Source organism: Salvelinus fontinalis, chromosome 6 (assembly GCF_029448725.1).
Source record: "Salvelinus fontinalis isolate EN_2023a chromosome 6, ASM2944872v1, whole genome shotgun sequence".
Lineage (NCBI taxonomy): Eukaryota > Metazoa > Chordata > Actinopteri > Salmoniformes > Salmonidae > Salvelinus > Salvelinus fontinalis.
This window is the reverse complement of record NC_074670.1, coordinates 21,127,673-21,139,869: the sequence shown is the minus strand read 5'-3', so window position 1 is coordinate 21,139,869 and position 12,197 is coordinate 21,127,673. Positions and strand designations below refer to the sequence as shown.

At 47.2% G+C, this 12,197-nt stretch overlaps 1 protein-coding gene across 2 annotated transcripts in view; it reads right to left on the bottom strand.

The window, feature by feature from the left end:
- The window catches only part of LOC129857329 (activating signal cointegrator 1 complex subunit 3), a 155,619-nt gene extending 143,918 nt beyond the window's left edge, over positions 1 to 11,701 (bottom strand). Inside the window, exons 1-5 of one of the 2 annotated variants that reach the window (XM_055925461.1) lie at positions 11,646 to 11,701; positions 10,890 to 11,036; positions 9,080 to 9,230; positions 5,817 to 6,010; positions 5,246 to 5,644 (exon numbers count right to left, since the gene is read on the bottom strand). In XM_055925461.1, the coding sequence (XP_055781436.1) occupies positions 5,246 to 5,644; positions 5,817 to 6,010; positions 9,080 to 9,230; positions 10,890 to 10,979 (834 nt within the window). In that variant the 5' untranslated portion in view covers positions 10,980 to 11,036; positions 11,646 to 11,701. Of the gene's footprint in view, positions 1 to 5,245; positions 5,645 to 5,816; positions 6,011 to 9,079; positions 9,231 to 10,889; positions 11,037 to 11,609 lie in introns of both variants that reach the window. The other variant, XM_055925460.1, reaches the window with a different exon arrangement.
- Between the last annotated feature and the right edge of the window lie 496 nt (positions 11,702 to 12,197).

Here is a 12,197-nt window from a genome sequence, read left to right as displayed (position 1 = left end):
TTGGCTCTCAACCTTCACCTTTCCCGAGTCCGTACGGGAGTTTCTGCGATGGGACAAGACTAACTACCAATTGGATATCACAAAATTATCTGTAACCTTCTGTTTCTTACTACAGAATTGATTTTAGAACAATCTGAGGTGGTGGGTGTTGAAATCCCTGTGCTTTTTGAGGTGGAATGACCCTGGGACTGTGTTGTTATTGTTGGTCTGTTTTTCACCTGCTGCCCAGAGAAAATATATTTTTTATGGGCACTCATGAATTCTGTCCTTGAAGTTCTTTGGATCCTCTCAGCCTAGAAGGGAAGGTGAGGAGGACAGAGGAGTCCACTGGGACTGTGAAACAGTTTTCCCCTCAGAAGGAAGGAGATCACAGATCTAACCACCCTGAAGGATTTTTTTTACCTTTAAGCCTGGATGAGGCTGAGATATTAGCTGAACTGTAAACCATAGATTGCTCTAGAAAACGCATAGGCCAAAACAAGCTTTCAGGAAGTCAGGCAACTATCAGTGACCACATAGATCACTGGTTATAATACAAATGTTGAATGAGACTGCCATACAAGCAGCACACCCGCATACAGTATGTCTTACAGCAGTCAAAACTATGAATATAATAACTCATCAAGTCTAAATCTCAGTGATTTAATGGAGCTACAGCTCTTTTCACAACCACCAAAAACTTACCTTTAAAACCAAAGCTTTCTTTCTCAAAGCCACTGCTATTGCAGCAAATGTCATCATTCCAAGGGTACAAATGAGAGGTAATAAAATAAAAGCGGGGGTTTATCCTCTGTCACATGTAATGGTACAGAGTACAGAGCCTTTAAACATTGCTGTTGAATTTGGAGTCACGCGCAGAGAGGTGCGTGGAGTGCACACACACAAAGGGCACTCCACATCTAAAGATGTCAGTAGGAGAGTTGGCTTCCAAATGTCAGCTACGTGAAGAACATTAGAAGAGAATGTAGACTCAGGTATTAGTAAAACCTACACTCTGCTGTGGAGAGAAGGAAAGAGAAAAGGAGGGAGGGGGACTGAGGGAGGAATGAGGCACTGTTCATGTAATTCAGGAGTGAAAGTTATGGATGAAATCTCATTGTCAGAGGTCTCAGCATGAGCGTGTGGTGGGCCTACAGGAGCGTGTGGTGGGCCTACAGGAGCGTGTGGTGGGCCTACAGGAGCGTGTGGTGGGCCTACAGGAGCGTGTGGTGGGCCTACAGGAGCGTGTGGTGGGCCTACAGGAGCGTGTGGTGGGCCTACAGGAGCGTGTGGTGGGCCTACAGGAGCGTGTGGTGGGCCTACAGGAGCGTGTGGTGGGCCTACAGGAGCGTGTGGTGGGTCTACAGGAGCGTGTGGTGGGCCTACAGGAGCGTGTGGTGGGCCTACAGGAGCGTGTGGTGGGCCTACAGGAGCGTGTGGTGGGCCTACAGGAGCGTGTGGTGGGCCTACAGGAGCGTGTGGTGGGCCTACAGGAGCGTGTGGTGGGCCTACAGGAGCGTGTGGTGGGCCTACAGGAGCGTGTGGTGGGCCTACAGGAGCGTGTGGTGGGCCTACAGGAGCGTGTGGTGGGCCTACAGGAGCGTGTGGTGGGTCTACAGGAGCGTGTGGTGGGTCTACAGGAGCGTGTGGTGGGTCTACAGGAGCGTGTGGTGGGCCTACAGGAGCGTGTGGTGGGCCTACAGGAGCGTGTGGTGGCCTACAGAGGGCACTCTAACCCTGATCTTTAACTGCTAACACAAGCGCATGCAGACGCACACCTCTTTTAGACTAGATGCTGGATAGGGGGTAGAGGAGAACAAGCAGAACAGAGAGCCACTAATAAATTATATGAACTAAGGTGTGTGGCGACCTTGTGTTTTTGTGGGCTGCAGGGGCGCGAGAGAGAGAGAGAACGACTCTAAATTAAGACCTGTATAAGAGATGGGAGCTCTGCCCAGAGCCTCATCAATCCATCCTCTGTCACAACCTGGCATCGCTCCCTCACCCTCTCTCGCACTCTGTAAGTGTGTTATTTTCTTGTGGAAGAAGTGAACAACATGTCCCAATAACACCATGGTTCAGCACAGACTCACTAGCTTTAAGCACCAGCTGTCAGAGCAGCTCATAGATTACTGCACCTGTACATAGCCCATCTATAATTTAGCCCAAACAACTACCTCTTTACCTACTGTATTTATTTATTTAGCTCCTTTGCACACCATTATTTCTATCTCTACTTTGCACCTTCTTCCACTGCAAACCAACCATTCCAGTGTTATTTTTTTTACTTGCTATATTGTATTTACTTCGCCACCATGGCCTTTTTATATATATTTTTTATTTATATATATATATTTTGTTTGCCTTCACCTCCCTTATCTCACCTCACTTGCTCATATTGTATATAGACTTATTTTCACTGTATTATTGACTGTATGTTTGTTTTACTCCATGTGTAACTATGTGTTGTTGTATGTGTCGAACTGCTTTGCTTTATCTTGGCCAGGTCGCAATTGTAAATGAGAACGTGTTCTCAATTTGCCTACCTGGTTAAATAAAGGTGAAATAAATAAATAAATAAATAAAAGACTAAGTGCTGCCTTAATTGCCTGTTGTTGCCCAGTACTCGTAGCCCAGTTCTTCTAGCTAGTCTTGATTCATTGGTAACGGCGCAAATCCTTTCCACATACACTAAACCCAAGGTCTTTCCTCCCTCTAAAAACCTGAGAATCTCAGACATTAAACATTGAACCTGAACACTGTTTCACTTATTGTGTGTGGCATACAATACCGCAGCCTTTATCCTGGTGTGCATGTCAGGCATACCGCAGCCTTTATCCTGGTGTGCATGTCAGGCATACCGCAGCCTTTATCCTGGTGTGCATGTCAAGAATACCGCAGCCTTTATCCTGGTGTGTATGTCAGGCATACCGCAGCCTTTATCCTGGTGTGCATGTCAGGCATACCGCAGCCTTTATCCTGGTGTGCATGTCAGGCATACCGCAGCCTTTATCCTGGTGTGCATGTCAGGCATACCGCAGCCTTTATCCTGATGTGCATGTCAGGCATACCGCAGCCTTTATCCTGGTGTGCATGTCAGGCATACCGCAGCCTTTATCCTGGTGTGCATGTCAGGTATACCGCAGCCTTTATCCTGGTGTGCATGTCAGGCATACCGCAGCCTTTATCCTGGTGTGCATGTCAGGCATACCGCAGCCTTTATCCTGGTGTGCATGTCAGGCATACCGCAGCCTTTATCCTGGTGTGCATGTCAGGCATACCGCAGCCTTTATCCTGGTGTGCATGTCAGGCATACCGCAGCCTTTATCCTGGTGTGCATGTCAGGCATTCCGCAGCCTTTATCCTGGTGTGCATGTCAGGCATTCCGCAGCCTTTATCCTGGTGTGCATGTCAGGCATTCCGCAGCCTTTATCCTGGTGTGCATGTCAGGCATACCGCAGCCTTCCTAGGTGTGCATGTCAGGCATACCGCAGCCTTCCTAGGTGTGCATGTCAGGCATACCGCAGCCTTCCTAGGTGTGCATGTCAGGCATACCGCAGCCTTCCTAGGTGTGCATGTCAGGCATACCGCAGCCTTCCTAGGTGTGCATGTCAGGCATACCGCAGCCTTCCTAGGTGTGCATGTCAGGCATACCGCAGCCTTCCTAGGTGTGCATGTCAGGCATACCGCAGCCTTCCTAGGTGTGCATGTCAGGCATACCGCAGCCTTCCTAGGTGTGCATGTCAGGCATACCGCAGCCTTCCTAGGTGTGCATGTCAGGCATACCGCAGCCTTCCTAGGTGTGCATGTCAGGCATACCGCAGCCTTCCTAGGTGTGCATGTCAGGCATACCGCAGCCTTCCTAGGTGTGCATGTCAGGCATACCGCAGCCTTCCTAGGTGTGCATGTCAGGCATACCGCAGCCTTCCTAGGTGTGCATGTCAGGCATACCGCAGCCTTCCTAGGTGTGCATGTCAGGCATACCGCAGCCTTCCTAGGTGTGCATGTCAGGCATACCGCAGCCTTCCTAGGTGTGCATGTCAGGCATACCGCAGCCTTCCTAGGTGTGCATGTCAGGCATACCGCAGCCTTCCTAGGTGTGCATGTCAGGCATACCGCAGCCTTCCTAGGTGTGCATGTCAGGCATACCGCAGCCTTCCTAGGTGTGCATGTCAGGCATACCGCAGCCTTCCTAGGTGTGCATGTCAGGCATACCGCAGCCTTCCTAGGTGTGCATGTCAGGCATACCGCAGCCTTCCTAGGTGTGCATGTCAGGCATACCGCAGCCTTCCTAGGTGTGCATGTCAGGCATACCGCAGCCTTCCTAGGTGTGTATGTCAGGCATACCGCAGCCTTCCTAGGTGTGTATGTCAGGCATACCGCAGCCTTCCTAGGTGTGTATGTCAGGCATACCGCAGCCTTCCTAGGTGTGTATGTCAGGCATACCGCAGCCTTCCTAGGTGTGTATGTCAGGCATACCGCAGCCTTCCTAGGTGTGTATGTCAGGCATACCGCAGCCTTCCTAGGTGTGTATGTCAGGCATACCGCAGCCTTCCTAGGTGTGTATGTCAGGCATACCGCAGCCTTCCTAGGTGTGTATGTCAGGCATACCGCAGCCTTCCTAGGTGTGTATGTCAGGCATACCGCAGCCTTCCTAGGTGTGTATGTCAGGCATACCGCAGCCTTCCTAGGTGTGTATGTCAGGCATACCGCAGCCTTCCTAGGTGTGTATGTCAGGCATACCGCAGCCTTCCTAGGTGTGTATGTCAGGCATACTGCAGCCTTCCTAGGTGTGTATGTCAGGCATACTGCAGCCTTCCTAGGTGTGTATGTCAGGCATACTGCAGCCTTCCTAGGTGTGTATGTCAGGCATACTGCAGCCTTCCTAGGTGTGTATGTCAGGCATACTGCAGCCTTCCTAGGTGTGTATGTCAGGCATACTGCAGCCTTCCTAGGTGATGGGGCCTCCCTGGAGAAGCAGTAAGATCTTCCACCTCTCCTACAAGGTTAAGGTCAGCTCTCCAGATCTCTCCAAACTTCATCTTTAGCATGAGACACGCACCACGTCAACCTCACACACATACACACACACACACAGAGAGCTAAAGGCCAAGGTTGACCTGACGTGGAGACGAGGTCCAAGTGGATTTGGTCTGAACCGGGGTTTAAACCCCAGAGGCCAGCTGGCGAAGGTCAAGGAATAACTGAGGTTTGGGTCGGCACAATAGTGTGAAAAGGGTAAAGGAGGTGTGAGAGTGCTGCTCACCTCATTCTGCAGCTCGTCGTCACTCTTGGTGGAGGCCAGCATCTCAAACAGGGAGGTGCACAGTTCCTCAGGGCTGGAGGAGATCATGTTGCCTCCGTTCAGGAACTTCTCCACCTCCCCCCTCAGGATGGTCCCATCCCCAGGGCTCTGAGCCCCTCCCGGGCTTAGCCTGCCTCCATCCGCCTCTCCCCCATTACCCCTGCGACCTTGGTGGTTGTTGAGGAAGCTATGGAAGTCCAGGCCTCCACCAGGGGTCTCGTCTTCAGGGTCCCCCACCCAGGGCAGGGCCTCCTGGGGGTCCAGGGTGTAGCAGTCATAGGAGAAGGTGATGTTGCGTCCGAAGGCCGAGCCGCGCTGAGGGGCGCGACAGGAGCTCTGGGAACGAACAAACTCCTCCACCTGTAAAACATTAATAAATAATTAAATAAATAAATAAAGGCATATATTATAAGAAAAATATGATGGTAGAATAATAAAATACTATGAAGAAAATGTATAAACCAAAAAGTAACTTTTTAAAATATTTTATTTCAAGTAGACCTATATATAGTCAGTATTAAAGTTGTCCCACCTGGGACTCTCCCAGAGGGGCCACAGCCCTGGACACAGCAGCACAGGAGGTGTCGGCTGCCGAGGAGGGGAAGGGCCCAAACATCTGCTTGATGGCCCTCGTCTCCTCATGACCCACATGGTCCTTGTTGTGGAACGTCTCAAATAGGAAGACAGCAGCACTCTCAATGGTGTCCTGGCCATGCTCTGTCCCCACTGCCAGAGACATGGGGAAACAACAAAATATTTAGTTAGCTAGATACCATCATCATTTATTATTAGGCCAGTTTCTTCAGTCCCACTCTTCAACTGAGGCAATATGGGCTGCCATCAGCATCACAACTATGCTGACACTGATGATGATCATTGTGATTATCAGAAAACCCACTACCATTAGTGATACCTAGCTGGCTAGTGACTACAGCAATGTGACATTTCTTGCTGCACTGCTGTATGCTCCAACTGTATGTTCCAAGCAGTAAAACGCTAGCATTGTCTAGCCTTGTCTAGCACTGCTCCTCAGAGAAATGAAAGACGGAAAGACACGTGTCCGCTCTCCGTAGCTCATTTAGAGGGAATCGGGACTAATTGTCCAAAAGAGAAGAGAGGGAGAGAGAGGGGAGAAAGAGAGAGAGCGAGCGAGAGAAAATAAAGGGTCATACTTAGAGGCAGAGAAACGGATGAAAAGGATTTAAGCCAATTAAAATGGCTTAAAAGCATCTCACTCTCCACTGTGTGTGTCAGGGCACGATGGATGTTTTTCATCTTCATTCTCAGTGGGTTCTGGAGCTTTACTTTATTCTCTAGGCTCTAGGTAGAGACAGGCTAAGGGCACATTAAAAGTAACAAAATTGCATGGTCAAGAACCTTTAAAAAAACGTACTATCGAGGAAGGCTCTCTAGACGTTCAATGATGAAGACAAAAAAAGAGTAGTGGCAAACAGAAAGAAAATAAATTGAACAAAATTGTCTTTTTCATAAAAATGCGATTTTATCATAGGATTTCAAGAAGGTAGGCAGGCCATAATGCTTCTCTTGGTGAGCTCTTAGACAGCATTTCAAAGTACAAATACTGACTGTACAACATGGTTTCAGTGACCTACTGCATGTGTCTATTGGTAGAATGTACTGTACTCTTATTTTCTGACAACATCCTGATATTCTCCACTAAAACCCCTCAGCTAAGGAACCTGCATTAAGCTCTACACTATATTATGCATCTTTCAGAAATAATGGCCCTGGCCTTACTCTCTGTTGAAAGGCTCAGTCAGCCTCCATTAACTTTCCTGAGCTCTTGGTCCCCCACATACATGTAGCTGCTGTTAGAACCCCAGGCTTGTTCTTAATTTGTCTTCCCTCGATTCCTTGTGTCCTCTCGCCTCATCACCTTCTCAAAACACATTCCTCTAACACGTTTTGAGAAGGTGAGGAGAGTGGACGTGAGGAATCGAGGAGAGAGGAAGTGAGAAATCGAGGAGAGACGAATTGAGAGAGCCTCAAAGATGCCTTCTCGTGTGTCCTGCAGGGCCTCAGTCTCTTCCTGTACACTACAGAGGCGCTCCGCCCTGGGGTTAGGGGGTGTGGCGGATGAATTAGAATTAGTTGGGTAACATAGATAAATAAGATGTTTAATTTATATAATATGCTTATGTGAGATACTTGTCATTAGAATGTATCCTTTTGGACTATAGTGTTGGCAGTTGCACTTTTCCCTCAGCTAGGGTTCAGTCACTTGGGGCCCAGAGAGGGGAGAGGTCAGGCTTGTCTTTCACATGTCCCTGGTGCTATGCAGAATATCAGAAAGGCAAGAGGACAGAAAGGAACATTGTCTTCATATGTGAATGTGTCTTTACCTATTCTTAAACCATGTGAAGGGATGGCGTGATTAATGGGGAACCAATTACTTGTCTCCACAATGTCTGTGCCCCAGTCACTCCCTCCTTTTCCCATTGGGGGGAGGTGTATGGCAGTGTCTGAAAACATTGCATGTCCTCTCTCATCTTACACTTATCCTGGGACAGTGTATGACCTAGAGGCTCACTGCCCTAAGTGAGCTTGTCCAGGAGTGGGGTCAAGAGGGGGTTTACTTGAGATGACAATTGAGTTATGCCTTGGATGAGGTAATGTTTTTGTACTATGGACTACCAGGAACGCGATTAGAACCTCGTTTTAGAGACCAAACTGAGCGATAATTTATAGCAAATGCTATCTGGCTAAGGGATACTCCTTTCAAGTAAAAGTAAAAAGTCCCTTTGTGAAGAGTTCCTAAGATCTGTGGTTCATCATGTAAGTTGAGAGGGGTGTATCTTGGCTATAAAAGATCTTTGTATTCTTCTGTAGTGACTCAAAATTCATTATAGATAGTGAATTGTTGAAAGTCAAAGGGCTATTGTAAAGCTCTTATTATTAAAGATTAATTTTAAGTATAACTCTGACTGGTGTGTGGTTTGTAACTCTCCTCATTTGGTAATACAGGAAAATGCCACCACAGGGGACAGAGGTGTGTGTGTGTGTGTGTGTGTGTGTGTGTGTGTGTGTGTGTGTGTGTGTGTGTGTGTGTGTGTGTGTGTGTGTGATCCCCGTCCCCCGTCCCCCAACAGGTAGTATCAGAATAGTAATAAGGGCAGTAGGAGGTGGCCCTGTGCTGCACCGCTGTACGACTTCTGGAGGAGTTGTGGGGGATTTGCATCTAATCTAATTCTAAGTCACATCAGGAAACCTGAATGCTGTTGTGGGGCGGTCCCTGCGGTGACAGCAGAAGCTCTGACACCTTGTATGGGGTTCCTTTTGGTGGAACAAGCTCTCCATAGGAGGTTGAATCCCAACCTTGTGGCTATAAACTAAAGAGGACACATTTTGACGGCGAGGAAATACAATACATTTAAGCGCGGCCCTCCGGACATTGGTGAAGACCAAATGCGGCCCCCGAGGCAAAATTTGTTTGACACCCCTGGCTTAGAGTGTATATCATCCAAGCCAATGAGTTGATTACCTATCACCTATCAGTGTTTAACCTATATTAATTTAGTAGTGGCGCCACATGGAATGGACAACCCCATGATTCAGCCCATTTAAAGCCGCCATGCAACATAAGCTGGTATAAAGGTTATAATTCTTTTAAAGGGAAAATTTCATTTCAGATGGTGTCTACAAAACAACTGTCTTTGCCACTGCTTGGAATAGTCCTAGGGAAAACACTGTCTATTCACCCTCACAGATAACATAACATTACAATGGTGCTGTATGACTGAAAGTGCATCCCTGCCAGTCAAGCGAGTTGATTACCTATCTGCTTGGCAGCCTGTAGGATGCTCTTCAGCTCCTGTGCTGCAGCCTGCTGCTCTGCCTTCTCCAGGTGCTGAGTGAAGAACTGGACTATCTTCTGCCATGTCAGGCCCTCTCTGGAGAACAGCTCCTGCCTCTTCAGACGCTTGGTCTAACATAAGACAAACAAACAGCAAGGGCATAAAGTTACAGATGTATCATGAAACTACATAGTCTGATATTGGATGCACAGTCACATCTCTGCATATCCCTCTATATCACACACAAACACACAGCAGAGGGTAATTCTAAGTCCTTTTCATAACTCGAAGACATAGCGCAGCAGCATACGCTAAGTTCCTTGCATAGCGAGCGACTTTGAAATAAGCCTTTCCTTTAGCATTGGGTATTAGTGCTCATCAGGTCAGGGGGTTCAGTGCAAGGAGGGCCGGCAGCAGTATTAACACCATGCCTTCATTACAATCAGCACTTCCATGTCCTCTAAAACTAAAGAATTTTAACTAGAGCTCTGATAATCTCCCAACGACCCTCATTAGTCCCTCTTTTCCCTCAAGCAGTAGTTTTCACACTGTGGAGGATTTAGCTCTGGGAGAACAGGGCCAGAGGTGGTGGTCTGAGGACCAGGCCCAATTTCCTCCTAAGCAGAGTATCTCAATACACACCAACAATTTAACAAGCCCCAGATCAGAATGTGAGAGGAGAAATTAGGGGAATAGAGGCAGAGGCATAGATTACAATATGTTTTGATACAGGAGAGAGAGAGCGCAGATTAAAGAAGATAACAGGAAAAGAGATGTAGCATGGTAAATGGGAGAAAGCTGGAGAAAGCGATATCAAGGAGGGACGTGAGTGAAAAAGCACTACAAGGCTTCCCGGGTGGCGCAGTGGTCTAAGGCTGTGCCACCAGAGACTTTGGGTTTGAGCCCAGGCTCTGTCGCAGCCGGCCGCAACCGGGAAGTCCATGGGGCGACGCACAATTGGCCTAGCGTCGTCCGGGTTAGGGACGGTTTGGCCGGTAGGGATATGCTTGTCTCATCGCGCACTAGCGCACTAGCGACTCCTGTGGCGGGCCGGGCGCAGTGCACGTTGACCAGGTCGCTAGGTGTACGGTGTTTCCTCCGACACATTGGTGCGGCTGGCTTCCGGGTTGGATGCGCACTGTGTTAAGAAGCAGTGCGGCTTGGTTGGGTTGTGTTTCAGAGGACACATGGCTCTCGACCTTCGTCTCTCCCGAGCCAGTACTGGTTGTAGCGATGAGACAAGACAGTAACTACTAACAACAATTGGATACCATGAAATTGGGCAGAAAAAGGGGATAAAAAATAAAAATAAAAAGCACTACAAGTAGCCTGTGTTCTCACAACAGCCCAGAGCACCCTCCTCAATTAGCTTACTTCACATACGTAATCAGCTCCACCTCTCTCTTATAATAAAGCAAGGCTGTGAATTGCTAGGGACCTCAAGATGCAATATCACAATACTAAGGTGCCAATTTGATAGGTATTGTGAATCGATACTGTGATTATTATCGCGATTCAATGTTACAAACCTATTTCTCACCAAATGTCTTCTGCAAAGATTCAAGAGAGAGCAATGAGAAAATGAGTTTTGATCATGGGCATAAGTGATGAAAACAAATTGGCTCCCTATTTAAAAAGAAGATCGATAAGCTTTGAAGGAAAAATACTAGAGTTTTGGTGCTGGTACTAGGGATAAAATAATATTGCGATTTGTTAAATCGCAATAGTGTCCATTCACAAAGGTTAGTCAGATATGGTCTATAATGTAACTTGCTTTGAGTTAGCCTTACCTTCAGATCATATACTTCTTCAGTGAAGTCTTCCTGCTTGCTGACAGTAGAGAAGGAGCGCAGGGCGCCGGTGAGCCGGGGTGGAGACATTGGTTGCCCACCACTCTGTGGTCCATAAGATTCTATCAAACACAGTATTTCTCTGATCTGAAAGTAAAAAAATATTCACATTTAGTGTATAAAATCAAATAGCGGAGTTAACAAAACAATACATTTTCCCTCACCACCAACAAAGAGACTTGATTTGTTTTCAATTGGAAGATAAGGTTACGTAAATGCTGTCATAACTGAAGAGTTGGGTAAACAATTTAGGTAACGTTGCTAAATGCTTGGTCTGACAGCCTGCCCACTCCATTGACAGCTAGCTAACGTTAGCTAACTCTGGCTAGCATCATCACTTAGTTAGCTAGCTCAGCTGACAATGCATGTCGTGCCTAACAATAATACAGCCACTTGCCAAAACGAGTCTTTGAAAGAAATGCTGTAATCTCAATGTCAAGAACGTGACTTTGTAGACATGAATAGAATAGTTAACGTGAGCTAACTAGCTAGCTTAGCACAGTTGGAGGGAGACCAAATGGAGACTTGCGTTAGCTAGCGGCTAACGTTAGCTGCTCAATTTGCCACGTCTCCCAATACAATGCAATGGCCACAAATGCAGGACAGAGTGGTACTTGTCATCATAATAATACGAACAAAGGGTGTATGGATAAATTGTACCTGTACTCGTTACGACAGCAAGGACTTAATACTCACGTTTCTACACTTTCAGAAGCGTTTACGTCAGATGGTCCGTCAAAGGTGGAGTAGTGGGTATTGTAGTACATTTACGGATACTTGTAGGTCTATAGACACCGACAGGACTACAATACCCATATTAATCGATACAAGAAGCAAGCCATCAGTAATCGATTTGTGAGAGAGAAATCAGCGAACTACAGGTATTTATGACAATTATCTTTGCCTACAGTATCATCAAAGATACTGATGACTAACTCTTCATTTGTAAAAATATTATTTTCACAGGTATAACTTTTGGGGGTATGAAACGGATCCCATCGTGGAAAAGTTTGCGAAACCCTGGAGTAAGGGAATAATATAAGAATGTATTACAGCTTTCTAGCTATGAGTTTATTAATCAGTGATGATCACTGGTCTGTGGGTCAAACGTTGGCCCTTATGCCGCGTTCAGGTGCTTGTCAGAACTAGGAAACTGACATTTCTGACTTGCTGACTAGTTGTAGGAAAAGTTTCCTTGTTCCAGGTAGCAAAATGATCTCTGTGGTAAACACAGATGTAGGGGATCCT